This window comes from Anolis carolinensis, unplaced genomic scaffold (genome assembly GCF_035594765.1).
Source record: "Anolis carolinensis isolate JA03-04 unplaced genomic scaffold, rAnoCar3.1.pri scaffold_8, whole genome shotgun sequence".
Classification (NCBI taxonomy): domain Eukaryota; kingdom Metazoa; phylum Chordata; class Lepidosauria; order Squamata; family Dactyloidae; genus Anolis; species Anolis carolinensis.
The window spans coordinates 17,782,270-17,799,783 of record NW_026943819.1 but is presented as its reverse complement, the minus strand read 5'-3'; the positions used below and the strand labels follow the sequence as shown (position 1 = coordinate 17,799,783).

General features: G+C 42.5%; 2 protein-coding genes across 3 annotated transcripts in view; both read right to left on the bottom strand.

Moving 5' to 3' along the window:
* The window catches only part of dcps (decapping enzyme, scavenger), a 32,796-nt gene extending 23,069 nt beyond the window's left edge, over nt 1-9,727 (bottom strand). Inside the window, exons 1-2 of the mRNA XM_062960886.1 lie at nt 9,488-9,727; nt 6,009-6,177 (exon numbers count right to left, since the gene is read on the bottom strand). Of these exons, the coding sequence (XP_062816956.1) occupies nt 6,009-6,177; nt 9,488-9,685 (367 nt within the window). The 5' untranslated portion in view covers nt 9,686-9,727. The remainder of the gene's footprint in view (nt 1-6,008; nt 6,178-9,487) is intronic.
* A 104-nt stretch (nt 9,728-9,831) lies between these two features.
* On the bottom strand, nt 9,832-16,913 carry tirap (TIR domain containing adaptor protein). 2 transcript variants are annotated; one of them, XM_062960888.1, is made up of 4 exons: nt 16,238-16,913; nt 13,419-13,530; nt 12,066-12,665; nt 9,832-10,225 (listed from the first exon to the last, which is right to left on the bottom strand). In XM_062960888.1, exons 2-4 carry the CDS (start codon nt 13,459-13,461, stop codon nt 10,185-10,187), a joined length of 684 nt encoding a protein of 227 aa, XP_062816958.1. In that variant the 5' UTR covers nt 13,462-13,530; nt 16,238-16,913; the 3' UTR covers nt 9,832-10,184. The 2 variants fall into 2 exon arrangements, with proteins under 2 accessions (XP_062816958.1, XP_062816957.1); XM_062960887.1 differs by having other exon boundaries at nt 13,419-13,523.
* Between the last annotated feature and the right edge of the window lie 601 nt (nt 16,914-17,514).

Genomic DNA, 17,514 nt, shown 5'->3' with positions numbered 1-17,514 from the left:
CTACCTAGCAACATGCACACCTAGCCAGCCAGCGAGCAGGTGAACGGGGAGGACCTTTGCGGCCCTCCCCATTCAGCCGCTCGGATTGCACGGAGGCTTGGACGAGCGGGGTTTTACTGTACTTATAAAAGTAACCTTTAAAGCTTTAATACTAACAAAGACTGCTGTGTGGCCCTGGGTACATTTTTTAAAACTTGGAAATGTTTCTCTTCCACCTCTACTTTCCCATCTTGCCTAGTAAAGACCCCACTGATTTCTGAAGCCAGAGGCAACTTATAATCAATCTTAGTGAGATCAAGAAGGAAAGTTACAGACGTCAAGTCAAGAAGAAATCTATTGTGCAGTGTCTGAGTCTCTCAATGGAGGTGAGATGCTAGCACCTCAAGGACTTTGGCTTTCCTGAAAGGTAGACTCAATTTTCCCCTTCTTTTTTGAAAAAAGCAACTTACTCTCTAAACGGAGCCCAAAACTGTTGAAAATGGCTAGAGGCTTTACAGAAATTTGTCTTGACTGAGTTCATTATTTACTCCACCTGCACACTTTCCTCCCAAAATTTAAATGAGAGGTTTCAGCATCAAAGCTGACCAGAGATTACAGGCTGTCTGTCCCATGTTCTATTTTTATTATTATTTTTAAAGAGGCCTCCCAAACCTTGATGCTGTGTCAGAGCAAAAGCTTTAGATGCAATAATTGTGGCAGACACATCTGAGTGAAAGCACCCATAACTAATTCACAGATTTGGAAAGCCATTGCAAATCCAAAGCTCCTGCAGTTCAATGACTCCCTAGTCCTTGTTGTACAGCTGGGCTTGAAATGCAAAGCATTCTCATCTGTGCAAAACATCCTTGGGAGAAAGCTAAAGCATTTGGAGAAATAAATATTTGGATATATGGAAATGCCATGAAAGCAGCCTTGGGAACAAATATGAAAAAGTAGGAAAAAAGGAAGTGGGATAAAGGAAACACTAACAGAGAGACAGGATGGACCGACAAACAAATTAGATAACCACCTGCTTGCAGATGTGCTACCTGATCATTGTCTCATATCTGCTGGAGGACAAACCTCAGATATCCTCAGAACCAACCCTCTTTTGATAGTAGAACTGAGAGATCTGGCAAAAGAGCAAGATGCAAACAGAACTGCTCTGCTGACTCTGAGTGCATCTATACTGTGTAAAATAAATGTAGTTTGATGCCACTTTAACTGCCAAGGTTCAGTGTCATGGAATCCTGAGAGTCGTAGTCTGGTGAGGTGCCCACGCTCTATGGCAAGTAAAGCTAAAAATTGTGTAAAACTACAACTTCCCATGATGCCATAGCACTGAGCCATGGCAGTTAACATGGTGTCAAACTGCATTAATTGTACAGTCTACATGTGCACTTAGAAGCGTTGGCTGAAAAGGCCTAAAAGGGTTGGAGAAGGAAAGGGACAATAAAGGGAAGGGGGAAGGATGAGGCCAAGTTAAATCAGAGCCAAATGTCCTCCAGTCAAGGAACACAGCCATAACAGCAGCACAGTATTAAGCCAGGGCATGGTTGTCCTAAGAAAATTTCTGAAATCCATAAATTAGAAGGGATCTGGAGTCAGCACAGCTTGAGCCAACCTAGTGCCCATGATCAGCAGAGAAGGAATCTGAGCCCAGTTTTTCAGTTTATGCTAAACATATATCATTGGCTTAGAAAACATTAACACACACACACACACACAATTAAGTCAATTTTCACGTAGTTCTTCGTCCCCACCTAAGGGAAAACTAGCTTTCAAAAGCTACAAGCCTCAGCCAGCATGGGCAAAACATCTGAAGGGCAAAAAAAAAAAACCCTCCCCAGATCTGATTTGAAAAAAAAACAACAACAACAGAGCACTCAAAGCAAGCCTGTTCTAGCCATCACAGTGGTGCCAACTGTGACACAACTATTTAAAAAAAAACCAAAACCATATACACACATGAAAATAAACCATAATCATAAATGCATAGCAAAGCTATCAAACATACGTTAGCTTATGTAAGCTCAGAGAAAACAAGCATTGAAAGGACCATTAACCAGACAATAAGGTAAGTAAGTGTTTTAGACATGCCTTTAAGCGATGCTGGCAAAGTGGCAGGGAAGATGGAAGTGGCAGGAACAGCAATAATGCTGCTAAAACTTGCAACTCTTAAAGGCTTTGAAAATAAGTTCTGTATTTAATATAGGTTTTGTAACTTAGGCATAAATGTTCCCCTTCAGCCTTCTTAAAAGAAGAAAAAATACTATTTTTCTCCACTTTACTGATGCAACTATAACTGAAATTCTGCTTTTTGGTTTTGGCACTGTACATCTAGCACAGAGAATGTGTGGTCCTCCTTATATTGTTTGTCAGAAGTTCCCATTTTCTCTAGTCAGGACAGGAAAGATAGTAAGAGCAGGTGGAGTTGCAATCCAACAACATCTGGGAGAACTGCATTGCTACAGCCTCTATGGGCAGCACAATGGCCAGTGGTTAATTTTTTAAAAAACCCTCAACTTTATCATAGAATCATAGAATAGTAGAGTTGGAAGAGACCTCATGGGCCATCCAGTCCAACCCCCTGCTAAGAAGCAGGAAATCGCATTCAAAGCACCCCCGACAGATGGCCATCCAGCCTCTGCTTAAAAGCCTCCAAAGAAGGAGCCTCCACCACAGTCTGGGGGAGAGAGTTCCACTGCCGAACAGCCCTTCTCACAGTGAGGAAGTTCTTCCTGATGTTCAGGTGGAATCTCCCTACCTGTAGTTTGAAGCCATTGTTCCGTGTCCTAGTCTGCAGGGCAGCAGAAAACAAGCTTGCTCCCTCCTCCCTATCACTTCCCTTCACGTATTTGTACATGGCTATTATGTCTCCTCTCAGCCTTCTCTTCTGCAGGCTAAACATGCCCAGCTCTTTAAGCCACTCCTCATAGGGCTTGTTTTCCAGACCCTTAATCATTTTAGTTGCCCTCCTCTGGATGCTTTCCAGCTTGTCAACATCTCCCTTCAATTGCGGTGCCCAGAATTGGACACAGTATTCCAGGTGTGGTCTGACCAAGGCAGAATAGAGGGGGAGCATGACTTCCCTGGATCTAGACGCTATACCCCTATTGATGCAGGCCAGAATCCCATTGGCTTTTTTAGCTGCCGCATCACATTGTTGGCTCATGTTTAACTTGCTGTCCACGAGGACTCCAAGGTCTTTTTTGCACACACTGCTGTCAAGCCAGGCGTCCCCCATTCTGTATCTTTGATTTCCATTTTTTCTGCCAAAAAAATGGAAGATAAGTATTATCTGCATAAGTATGTGCAGATAAGTATTAATGTACAAACATAAAGGGAAGCTACTTTTTTTTAGTAGTGCTCCAGTTAGTGATTAAAAGCCAAAATGACATTTTATGCTGATTTGACCAATGGGAAATTCCCAGAAGAAAATGCTCCAGATATTTCTGTGTTTAAAAAGAGAACAAGTAAGGGATGATTTTACCTCCCCTACCTCAGATATTACACTGGCCAACACACTTTTTTGTGCCTCACATTATAGATCTGTTTCTGGGCATATCTGACCTTTTGACTGCAAAAATGGCACCAGCTTTTCCCTATCAGGTCTAGCTTTTGAGATACAGAACATATACCATATACTACTCTCCTTGTCCATAAAAAAACAGAATATTTTAAGGTAGTGTTTCAATTAATATCTTCTAAGCATGAAGGAAACATAGTACAGTGTTCCCTCGCTCCTTCGCGGTTCACTTTTCATGCCCTCGCTGTTTCGCGGGTTTTTAGGGAGGAAGGGAGGGGGCAGGCTTATAAGAAAGGGTTTTGGAAGGGGGGAAAGGGACAAACAAAGGGGGAGATGGGAGGGGAGGGAAGGTTTGGAAATAAAAAAGGGTAATTTAACTGCCATTCTTCTCTGAGGGTGTAATGTATATTGTAACTGCTAAAATAAAGTATAAATATTAAAATAAATATACTGTCCCTACTTCATGGATTTTCACTTATTGCGGGTGGTCCTGGAACGTAACCCTTGAGATAAGTGAGGGAACACTGTAAACTCTAAAAGAAAAGTGTACTACTTGATCCATACAAAAATTTTGCATACCATATGAGGAGACCATGAGCCCAATTGAATTGACTCAATCAATGCCCCAAAGAATCCCAGGAGCAGGCCTAAAAACCAAGACACCAAGATTATTATTATTATTATTTTGGTTGGGCTGTGTTATCAATTAATTCCCTCTTGAACACCTATACATAATTTAGTCTAATGATGTATTTTAACTATGTTGTGCCCTGCCTTGAGCTATAAGGGGCAGAGAGGCAGATAATAAAGAAGCAATGTTGCTATTGTTGTTGTATATCTCAACAAACATATACACAAGGGAGCAAGGGAGAAAAAGCAAAAACAAAACAAAAAAAGGAGAAAATGACAAGAAAATAAAACAAAAGGAGGGGAAAGCAGGGAATTGGGGAGGGGATTTAAAAAGACCTTTCTCCCTTGCTCCCCGCTCCCCCCCCCCTTTTTTTCTTTTTTTTTCTTTTCTCTTTCTCTCTTTTTCTTCCACTCTCTCTCATTCCACCCAGTGATACATTATATTATATTAAAATCCCAGAGTATAATTATTACCTCACAAGAGGTGATTGTAGGTATAGAACTTCACAAGTAAGAAGTAGTATTAGTAGGAAATCTGGGGTGAAGGGGGAGATCTGCCGATATTGTTTTTGTTTCTCTGGGGGTTTTTCTGGGGGGTTTTTTACTTACCATGTTCGTATATCTATGTATGCTTTGTAAAATACTCAATAAAGATTATTAAAAACAAACAAACAAACAAACATATACACAAGGATGTCATCTATCCAGCACACTGTAGATAACTTCCTTTGATACCTTCCCTACTTGGCCACTAGCAGAGATTTTTCTCTTGATCTCAATCACTGCCAGCAAATGTGGGGCTTTTAAATGCCCCGGGTAGCATATTACCTATGAGGCACACTTCATACAGCGCCATCTGCAACATATAATTTTGTGACTTTGGGTTTCTTCACCTAAATTCATCATCAATTCCCCAAACTTAACCACTATTGCCAAACAACCTCAGGTAGCCTTTCTTGCCACTAAGCAACAGTTGACACTTAAGACACATTTTGGATTCCAGTCCAAGGATGCCATCTTGTGGAAATAGTAGCACCTGGTCAGCTGAAACAGGAAGAGAACAAGCTTGTAACAGAACTGTTTGCCTAGTCCATACTGTAAGCAGGAATCATAGAATAGTAGAGTTGGAAGAGACCTCATGGGCCATCTAGTCCAACCCCCTGCTAAGAAGCAGGAAATCACATTCAAAGCACCCCTGACAGATGGCCATCCAGCCTCTGCTTAAAAACCTCCAAAGGAGCCTCCACCACAGCCAGGGAGAGAGAGTTCCACTGCCGAACAGCCCTCACAGTGAGGAAGTTCTTCCTGATGTTCAGGTGGAATCTCCTTTCCTGTAGTTTGAAGCCATTGTTCCTCGTCCTAGTCTGCAGGGCAGCAGAAAACAAGCTTGCTACCTCCTCCCTATGATTTCCCCTCACATATTTATACATGGCCTTCTCTTTTGCAGGCTAAACATGCCCAGCTCTTTAAGCCGCTCCTCATAGGGCTTGTTCTCCAGACCCTTAATCATTTTAGTTGCCCTCCTCTGGACGCCTTCCAGCTTGTCAACATCAACTGCGGTGCCCAAAATTGGACACAGTATTCCAGGTGTGGTTTGACCAAGGCAGAATAGAGGGGGAGCATGACTTCCCTGGATCTAGATGCTATACCCCTATTTATGCAGGCCAGAATCCCTTTTCTGCATATATTACTTCTAAACAGAACAGAAAAGAAATGGCTGATCGTCAAGGTCAAAAGGCCGTGCTGTGGATGAGTTCTGTGACTAATAAACTATCTAGAGCAGACCATATATACTGACTTGAGCTTCTTAGAATGAAGATGGGTTTACATAACAAGATAAAGCAATAGGCCTCTTTTGCAGACCACTTACCATTCAACTCTGGAGGTAGGTAAAGGTGGTACGTGCTGTAGATGTCATTAGACATCTGGAGCTGGAGCTTGGTGTATTTCTTTAGAAGCTTAGCAACATTCTCCTCCTGAAATGGAGTCTTCTCCAAAATGACTACAGCATCTTTCCCATTCCCAGCAGCACTTTTCACCTAAAGTAAAGAGAATAGTAAGAGAAGACCAGGTGGACATTCCCTTAAGTCCCACATTTAAGGAGAAAGGTCACAAAGAATTCCAATAAACAAATAAGCATCTTCTTTAGTTGGTGGAGGTTCTTTAAGCTTTATGAGTGTGGTTAAATCTGCATCTAATTCAATACTACAGCATTTAAAAATGTATATACTATTTTCAGCTTCCCGAGTGCTCCAGGTTACTGCAATCCTTGTAATGTTTGTTAAGATGCTTTTTAATAGTGTCCTGTTCCAATGATTTTTAACCTTTGCATTGTAACTGTTATGTTTTAATGGCTTTAATGCTATCATCACCATTATCATTCTACTTTCCTCTCTTAAATGAGACACAATATTAAAAGCAATCTAGTTTAAAACCTACAACATATAAACATTACAATGTAGATTTATATAGATAGTTCAATTATATGTCAATAATAATTCCCTTTGTATTTTGATTCCTGTGTTGCTTATGTTTTCATCTATATTTTTGTGATCTGCGTGATTCCTAGTTTGCAGGAAAAGATAAGGTAGAAGTAAGCAAAGAACAGCTCCCAAACTGCTTATTGAAAGTATTTTGTTTTTCTTGAAGGGAAGTGGGTTAACTATAGTTGGGCAATGGATGTCATTGAGGTTAAGACTCCCTTATCTGTCCTTTAGAGAGATAAATCATGATGGGATGTGAGGAACCCTTTGTTATAGGTCTCATTTTTATCTATTAAATCTGACCTTGGCTATTCTATTATGGGTGCCTTCCAAATCCATTTTATGTATCCTCCTCCCCTTTAATAGTCATCTTCCAAACACTTTGAATTTGACCTAGAGTCTTCCAAAAGCTATTTATCTAGGATTTACGTGCTACTTAGAAATTATAGAGATGCCTGCCAATTTCCTGGCAGTTCATCAAGCGCCTCCATTATCTCAAAGACGGATTTACATAGGACAATAAAAGAACTTATCCAACCATATCCCCCCTTTTGCATCCCCCCTTAACCATGCCTGGGAGAACCTGCCTTCCTAACACCATACAGCTGTAAACAGCGAATTAAAAGATCACTTGCAAATTTCCCATTTTTATAGTCCCTGAGAGACAAGTCCATCCATCTTCTTTACAACATTAGAGTTAACTGCTAGTTTGCAATTCGATTCCACTTTAAACACTAAACATGAAAAACTGATCTCCAGGCGAAAAGCAATAGATATGCTAATAAGAAAAATAATCTAAGCCTCAGGATGCATATCAAGCACTTTTGTTAGGTGGAATAATGGTAACCTGTGCCCTGCTCTACACAATGCCTCTTAATTACTTCTGGCTGCTAAGGATTGGAAGTGGCTCCACTTCATCCAGGGCACTTCCACTATCAAAAACTGCCACAGCCAAGCAAAAGATTTTTTAAAATCCACTTTATTTTTATTGAACGTTTTGCTCTCTCAGGTACAGGTGATAGTAGTACATTGGATGTTTACAGAATTCATTATTATTATTACTATTATTTCTTACTCTGGCTCAAAGTGGGTTACAACATAGCTAAAACACATAATCATATAAAATACACACATTAACATCTATTTCTACACTAGGGGGTAATTTTTTAGCTCCTACTAGTGGGCTTCCTGGGGACATTTGGTTGGTTACTGCTGGGAGCAGGGAATGAGACTAAATAGAGTCTGTGAGGTAGTGAAATACAAATGAAAAACAAATAATTATATTATTTTCTCTAAAATAGAATTATCAGCCTTTATTTTATATATTATATAATATATAAAAGAAAAGGCAATAATTCTATTTTATAGAAAATAATAGGATTATTTGTTTTCCATTTGTATTTCACTACTTCACAGACTCTATTAAAATAGTCTGTGAGGTAGTGAAATATACATATTATATCATTACATTATATATATTATAAAATTATATACGTATTATATTGTGTTGTTGAAGGCTTTCATGGCTGGAATCATTGGGTTGCTGTGAGTTTTCTGGGCTGTATGGCCATGTTCCAGAAGCATTCTCTCCTGACATTTTACCCACATCTATGGCAGGCATCCTCAGAGTCAGGCCTGTAGCGGGGAGGGGGTTGAGGCCCAACCCCCCCCCCCCCCGAAAATTTTCAGGTTAAAAAAAACCCTGGTTTACTCATGAATTGTAACTGGTTAACCAAATCCCCATGCTAAGTGTATGAGACGCAAAAAATTAAGAGCCCCTCCAGGCACTATCTCAAGCTGATATTGACAGGTCTGTAGTGGTGTGTGTGTGTGTGTGTCAGGGGTTCACACACACACACGTACACACCCGAAATTTTTTCTGGCTACGACCCTGCTCAGAGTAAGTGAGGTCTGTTGGAAACTAGGCAAATGGGATTCATATACAGTAGTCTCACTTATCCAACATTCGCTTATCCAACGTTCTGGATTATCCAACGCATTTTTGTAGTCAATGTTTTCAATACATCGTGATATTTTGGTGCTAAATTCGTAAATACAGTAATTACTACATAGCATTACTGTGTATTGAACTACTTTTTCTGCCAAATTTGTTGTCTAACATGATGTTTTGATGCTTAATTTGTAAAATCATATCCTAATTTGATGTTTAATAGGCTTTTCCTTAATGCCTCCTTCTTATCCAACATATTTGCTTATCCAACGTTCTGCCGGCCCGTTTATGTTGGACAAGTGAGACTCTACTGTATATGGGAAACGAAACAATTATGTCAGGTAAGTCTTGTGTAAGTGGCCTCCTATAACTCCAGCATAAAAAAGAAAAAAGGAAGGAAGGAAATACAGCATCACCTTGTTGGATAAGTGAGACTCTACTGTATCTGTGGAAAGTCCAGGGTGGGAGAAAGAACTCTCCTCTGTTTGAGGCAAGTGTGTATGCTGCAATTGGCCAGCTTGAATAACACTGAATGGCCTTGCAGCTTCAAAGACTGGCTGCTTCCTGTATGGTGGAATCCCTTGTTGGGAGGTCAGCCAGCTCATTCCTAAATTAGAGACGTCGTCTTCACAGATGAAATTGCGACAATTCTCTTCCTGCACTTCACGAACCAGAACAATGAATACTGCCTTCAACCTCTCCCATAAGAGGAAGAGTGGTATATTCCACAAGATAGGATACTGTATGTAGTTTATGCTGGCCCCGCCCGTTGATTCTGATTGGCCGATACTTCCTCCTCTCGACCTCCCCCATAAGAAGAATGGTATCCTCCACGGAGGGCCAAAAGATGCCGTTATCGCTGGCCCCGCCCCCCGATTTTGATTGGCCACCGCGGTCCAAACAAATAAAGAGTACCTTCCCGTGAAGGAAGATGGCCTTCTCCCGCGCAGAGTCCCTCAGCACTTTGCACACGGAAAGCTCCGCTAAAGGGAAGCCGCCAGCCACGGCTTCGTTCCCTGGACGAGCGGAGGCGTCCCCGTCGCTCTCCTCACGCTTTCTCTTCGCGACTGGGGACTCCGCCATGGTACTACCGAGCGGGGAGCTCATGCGCATGTGCACTCCTCGCCTAAGTTGGAGACAGGAATGAGGGACCTTCTGCATGCGATGTGCGCATGCGCAAGAGAATCCGCACGTTTTGAACATAGAAGTATGAAAAGTAGAATGACAATAGAAACGGCGTGGCAAAAAATAACTCCATATTGCTTTTCGGCCTGCCACTCGAACTACATTCTTTATTTTGAGACTATTAGACAATATTAGACAATCTGCAAATGATATTAGAGCAGGAGTGGGCAAACTTGGGCCCTCCAGGTGATTTGGACTTCAACTCCCACAATTCCTAACAGCCGGTAGGCTGTTAGGAATTGTGGGAGTTGAAGTCCAAATCACCTGGAGGGCCCAACTTTGCCCATGAACCAAGGCCATTGATGCGCTAAATCTAGGCCTTGCACAGTAAGACAAATCCGTCCCATTGAAGGGTAAACACCGCCAAGATGTGATATGTCCCACCAGGCTTCATCAGATAAGAAACTTTCTCTCGTTCAGGCCCGAGTTAGTCTCTTCCATTTGTATTTTGGTAGAGCTCCTGTAGATCTGAGAATAAGAAAGAAAGAGGAATGGGTTTAGGAGCCTTAATCCAAATGATTCAGACCACTTTTTGGTTTTCGGTGGTTTGGAATTTGGCATCTGGTGAATGGCATCTCTATCCTTTTAGAGATTGTCTATAACAGGCATGGGCAAACTACAGCCCTCCAGGTGTTTTGGACTTCAAGTCCCACAATTTCTAACAGCTGCCTGATCTATAAGCATTTTGTTTTCTGAATTTCTCTTGATGGCTGCTCTTCCCGTTACATTATTGCTCAGTGGTTTCACATGTCTTGTATGAAATCCTGTTCCTATATTAAAACGCTGCAGTGTTTCTCTTGGAGCCCCCAATGGCGCAGCGGGTTAAACTGCTGAGCTGCTGAACTTGCTGACCAAAAGGTCGGCAGTTCGAATCAGGGGAGCAGGGTGAGCTCTTGCTATTAGCACCAGCTTCTGCCAACCTAGCAGTTTGAAAACATGCGAATGTGAGTAGATCAATAGGTACTGCTCTGGCAGGAAGGTAACGGGGCTCCATGCAGTCATGCCGGCCACATGACCTTGGAGGTGTCTACAGACAACGCTGGCTCTTCGGCTTAGAAATGGAGATGAGCACCAACCCCCAGAGTCAGACACAACTAGATTTAACATCAGGGGGAAACCTTTACCTAATGCTTCTCTTAAGTATTTATGAGAATAGACAGCAAGAGCTTTTAATTTAAAATGTTCTGGTATTTTTGTGCCAACCTTTCACCACATCCAAGATCTTCTCTGATGTGTTTTCTCAAGCAGTTGCCTGGAGTTGACAGAGGAATCATGTACCTGTCTACTCAAAAATAAGAATTCATAGGGCCCTTCTACACAGCCATATAACCAAGAATGCTTGATTGTGCTTTTCCTGTATGGCAGGGGGCTGGACTAGATGGCCCATGTGGTTTCTTCCAACTCAATGATTCTATATAATTCTGTCTCAATAATGCCAGGATAAAGGTGTTAGTTTAAGACAGTGTTGTTGACATGTTACTCTCCAGATGTTTGGGACTTCAATTTCAAGAACTCCCAATACTGGCAAAAGGTGAGGATTCCAGGAATGGAAATCCAGACCATCTAGAACAGGGGTCCTCAAACTTTTAAAGCAGAGGGCCGGTCCACAATCCTTCAGACTGTTGAGGGGCCGAATTATCATTTGGAAAAAAAAACGAAGAAATTCCTATGCACACTGCACATGTCTTATTTGTAGTGCAAAACAGCAACAACAACAATGAAAAAACAATACAATATTTTAAAATGATTTTTTTAACCAATATAAACTTGTCAGGATTTCAATGGAAAGTGTGGGCCTGCTTCCAGCCAATGAGATAGTCAAGTTAATTAGGATTGTGATTGCTGTTGTGTGCCTTCAAGTCATTTCAGACTTTGGCCAAGCCTAAAATTAATTAATTATTTACTACATTTATTTACTATATTTATATCCCGCCCTTCTCATCCCAAAGGGGACTCAGGCCGGCTTATAAGTTATACGTACATACAATATATTACTATATTGAACTATACCACTATACTGTAATATGATATGTAATATATAATACCTAATGTTATTATATGGTATTAGTATTATATTGTATAACATTATAATATTATTATCAATATTATATGTATATACAATATATTATATTATAAAACTGAGGGCGCGGGCCAGGTAAATGATCTTGGAGGGCCACATCCGGCCCCTGGGCCTTAGTTTGGGGACCCCTGGTCTAGAAAATCAAACCAACCCCCCCCCCCCCAAAAAACCCCATTAAATCCTCCATAGAAAGACCTCTGTGAAAAATGTGCATGCCCTTTGACTTACAACGGATCAGTGTCTCTCTGATCTGTTTGAAGCTGGTCTCCCAGATGGCCACACTGATGTAGTAGATGCAACGGAGCTCTCTGGGGTAGTCCTTGCGGTCCAGGTCTTTCAGCACAGGGATGGTGCGCCCATTTGCCATAGGGGCCTCAGTCAGGGCGTGGTGCATCTGGTAGCGGCACCAGGGATCAGTGAGGAAGTGTGGCGTGATGAGCAGCACCCAGCAGTGGCTGTTTTGGACCGCGTCACAGAGCTCCGTCACAACGGCGGCCCCCGGAGCAGCATCCCTCGGCTGAAGAAAGCAGCGGAAGTGTTCAGGCTGGGTCTCCAGGTAGGAGACCAGCTGCTCCACAAAATCGAGGTCCCCTTCGTTGTGGCAGATGCACACGTCGTAGGGTTTGCTCCAGCGGATGCTGTCGCTGCTGTTTGTGCTTGCCAGAGAGGCGGAGGATGCTTGTTTGGGGCTGGCTGTCAAGCCGCTTCCCAAAGAGCCAGAGCTTCTTGCTGGAAGGGACGAAGGGAAAGATGATGAAGATTCAGTAGCATTGTTTCCGGAAGGTTTTGGCCCTTTCTTGGGTTTCTGCAGGAATGTTTTCAACCAGCCTGCAATGCGAACAAAATAGCATCTGGTGAAGTCCCGAACAGCAAGATAACATACTATAAAATGCTTTTTCTTTCTTTCTGAAGACCCACCATTGATTGTCTAAGTCTCTACTTTCAGGTTTTTTATATATTTTTAAAAAACTTTGGGTGCCAAAACAATGGAGGCCCTGCATGATGTTTTAATGCAAAATTGTCCATTTCTGAAGGCTTCTAGAAATGAGAATACCCTTTCTTAATGGGAAAGTACATGACAAGCAATCTTGGGTTTTGCAAAAGGACCTGTGAGGTCTCAGACCACAGTATTCCATCTCATGCACTTATTGCTAAACATTCATCTCTATATTGCCAGTACCCATTACGCCAGTTTAGCATCCGACTTACAACACTAATGCTATTGCAAAACACACATAAATAGTTGTGTTGATGGCTTGCATACTTGTTAACTACGCAGTCCCCTCTTTCCGGAAATAAGAATGTAAATCTTTTCTGTACCATCCCTAAAACACAACCTTTGCAGAGAAAAAATCTGGATTTCCAAACTAACGGACACCACCCTTCATGGTTTTCCCTCGATCTACCTGAAAATTCCTAGTGACCTCCCCTCCAAAATGTTAACCAGGCCTGACAATACTTAGATTCTAAATTCAGGTGAACTGGAATCTGTTTCAGATGAAATGCTGATCCAAACCACCTTTGGATGTGGTCCAAAAAGTATCTCTCTGATCTTAGACAAGCCAGGATCTGCTTACTCACTTGACATATCAGGAGCCAGTCTCAAATGAAAATCATCCAGCATAGAAGCTACTCATCACACTTTCCTGTTTGTCATGTACACAAGAAACTAGCTGAGAGCACCTCCTGCAAACTCAACAAGGAAAAAAAAGCAACATTAGTTTGTCACGTTGACCAACTTTCAGAAGTCCAGAAAATCAATTGAGAAGTGAATACAAACACAAAGAAGGGTCGTTGGAAACATTGTAAGACCCACAACACTGATTCACACTGACTCTGGACAGAGAAAGGTGAAATTCAGTCAATAAAACACAAGTTAGGTTGCCCTATAATGTTTTGTCAGAAGCTAGTTATATATTTGTTTCTTCTAAAGATACGATTTAAACAAAAAGTTTTCCTATAACTCTTTTGTCAAAGGTTAGCTATTTCTTTCTTTTAAAGATTAGATTTTAATACTCCCAACAGGAAGTGATACCTTCAAATCGACACTCCTAAACCCCCTTTTTTTTAGGGAGGGAAGAATAATTCCAATCAGTGGGTTATGGGCTTGATCTAAACTGCCACAAACAACAGTTTGGAGCTGCTTTATATTGTCATTGTATAGTCAGCTCCATCTAATGCAGTTCACTGCAATTAAACTGCATTATTTGGTTCTATGCTGACCATATAATGCAGTTTCATTATATGGCAGTGTAGACTCATATTCCAATGCAATGTAGTTAAACTGCATCCTGAAATTTCAGCAGTGTAAATGGTCCCTAGCCCTATACACTTGGGTTCCTGGTGCATAAAGACACCTGGGACCCTTCCACACAGTCATATAGCCCAGAATATCAAGGCAGATATTCCACAATATCTGCTTTGAACTGAGTTATCGGAGTCCATGCTGTAATATAACCCAGTTCAAAGCAGATAATATGGGCTTTTATACAGCTGTATAAAAGGGGCCTTGATCACAAGGCATTAGAAATACAAGCTGAATATAAGTATTGAGAGGTATTTCCTGGAAATCAAAGTAGTGAAATACAGCAGAGTTTGAAAACAAAATAAATGTGAGAATACAGATCAAAAAATTACGGTTTTGCATCTAGAAGGCTTTAGGAGCCTTTAAGATGAGGCCCCTTCTACACAGCTATATAATATCCACATTATCTGCTTTGAGCTGGATTATATGGCAGTATGGAGGGCCCTTCCAGACGGGCTCTATATCCCAGGATCTGATCCCAGGTTTTCTGCTTTATTATATGAGTCCGCACTACCAGATAATCTGAGATAAACAGAAAACTTGGGATCAGATCCTTGGATATAGGGCCTGTCTGGAAGGTCCCAAAGAAATTCCAGTTTAAATGAGATGTTGTGGATTTTCTGATGTGATAATCTGGATTATATGACAGTGTAGAAGGGGCCTATACTGCCCTATAAAATCCAGATTATCTGATTTGAGCTGGATTAGAGTTGAAAGAGATCTCCTGGGCCATCCAGTCCAACCCCCTGCCAAGAAGCAGGAAATAGCGTTCAAAGCACCCCCGACAGATGGCCATCCAGCCTCTGCTTAAAAGCCTCCAAAGAAGGAGCCTCCGCCACAGCCCGGGGGAGAGAGTTCCACTGCCGAATAGCCCTCACAGTGAGGAAGTTCTTCCTGATGTTCAGGTGGAATCTCCTTTCCTGTAGTTTGAAGCCGTTGTTCCGTGTCCTAGTCTGCAGGGCTCCCTCCTGAAAACAAGCTCCCTCCCTCCTCCCTATGACTTCCCCTCACATATTTGTACATGGCTATCATGTCTCCTCTTAGCCTTCTCTTCTGCAGGCTAAACATGCCCAGCTCTTTAAGCCACTCCTCATAGGGCTTGTTCTCCAGACCCTTGATCATTTTAGTTGCCCTCCTCTGGACACTTTCCAGCTTGTCAACATCTCCCTTCAATTGTGGTGCCCAGAATTGGACACAGTATTCCAGGTGTGGTCTGACCAAGGCAGAATAGAGGGGCAGCATGACTTCCCTGGATCTAGATGCTATACCCCTATTTATGCAGAATCCCCTTGGCTTTTTTAGCAGCCACATCACATTGTAGGCTCATATTTAACATGTTGTCCATGAGGACTCCAAGATCTTTTTCACACGTACTGCTGTCAAGCTAGGAGTCCCCCTTATATGGCAGTGTAGACTCTGGTGGCACAGTGTATTACAGCGCTGAGCTGCTGAACTTGCGGACCAAAAGGTCCCAGGTTCAAATCCCGGGACCGAAATGAGCGCCCGTGTTAGCTCCAGCTTCTGCCAACCTAGCAGTTTGAAAACATGCAAATGTGAGTAGATCAATAGGTACCGCTCCGGCGGGAAGGTAACGGCGCTCCATTCAGTCATGCCAGCCACATGACCTTGGAGATGTCTACGGACAACGCCGGCACTTCGGCTTAGAAATGGAGATGAGCACCAACTCCCAGAGTCGGTCACGACTGGACTTTACGTCAGGGGAAACCTTTACCTTTACCTAGACTCATATAATCCCATTCAAAGCAGATCATATGGATTGTTTCTCTGCTTTGATGGTCTAGATTCTATGGCAGTGTAGAAGGGACCAGAGGCTGGATTTAGGCGGCCATAAAATGCAGTTTCAGAAGTCAGATTAACTCTCTTGACTTGGATTATACAGGAGCAGAAACTGCATTACAGGGCAGTGTCGATCCAGCCTGAGTTACTTGTTCCAGGTCTCCTATTTGCGGAAGGAAGCAAATATAAGCAGCAAAGGGGATTTTTTAAAATCTATATATATAATCAAAGCGATGGCATTTTGGAGGAACAGAGTAGAAGCTAGTTTTGGAAAGGGACAGCCAGGGAGGGGGCTCACCATTGGAGATGGACCCGACCTCGCAGCCTTCCGGGTTTGGCGAGGAGGAAGCAGCGATTGCAGGCTCGGAGGAAGGAAGCTGCCCGGCGACGCCCTCTCCTTCGAAAGACTTTTTGAAAAGTAACCCGCTCGTGTCCTAAACTGTTAACAAGCATCCTTTCTCCTGAAACCCAAAATACTCCCAGGCTGTCTCGCCATGTTCCAGAAGCATTCTCTCCTGACGTTTCACCCAAATCCGTGGCAGGCCAGGCATCCTCAGAGGTTGTGAGGTCTGTTGGAAACTAGGCAAGTGGGGTTTATTTATCTGTGGAGAAAGAACTCTTGCCTGTTTGAGGCAGGTGTGAACGTTTCAGTTGGTCACTTTGATTAGCACTGAATAGCCTTGCAGCTTCAAGGTCTGTCTGCTTCTTGCCTGGGGGAATCCTTTGTGGCGAGGTGTTAGCTGAGCCTGATTTATTCATGTCTGGAATTCCCCTGTTTTCTGAGTGTTGTTCTTTATTTACTGTCCTGATTTTAGCGTTTTTAATACTTGTAGACAGATTTTGTTCATTTTCATGTTTTCCTCCTTTCTGTTGAAATTGTCCATAAGCTTGTGGATTTCAGTGGTTTCTCTGTGTAGTCTGACATGGTGGTTGTTAGAGTGGTCCAGCATTTCTGTGTTCAGAGGGTTGTTGTATGTCTTTCGGGCTGTGTGGCCATGTTCCAGAAGTATTCTCTCCTGACGTTTCGCCCACATCTATGGGAGGCATCCTCTCTCCATCATTCCATACCTTACAACCTCTGAGGATGCCTGTCATAGATGTGGGCGAAACGTCAGGAGAGAATACTTCTGGAACATGGCCACACAGCCCGAAAGACATACAACAACCCTGTGATCCCGGCCATGAAAGCCTTCGACAAGACATTTCTGTGTTCTCCAATAACATGCTGTGTCCAGGCTGGTTCATCAAGGGCTCTGCTATGGCTGACTTCTCTGGTTGAGTTATCTAAGAACACAGAAATGCCGGACCACTCTAAGAACCACCATGTCCGACTACACAGAGTCTACACTGCCATATAATCCAGTTCCAAGCAAATCTGGATTTTATATGGCAGTATAGAAGTTGCCATGGTCCCACCTTCCAAGGTAGGTCCAAACGTTCCAAAACCTGACATCCAAACAATTTCTGCTCCCTTTTGGAGAAGGGATAATAATAACTCGAACCTGTCTTGAAGTTATTGCACAACAGAAGGTCGAAGAGGAAAACGTTCAGCGCCACCAGCCATTCGCCCCAGTG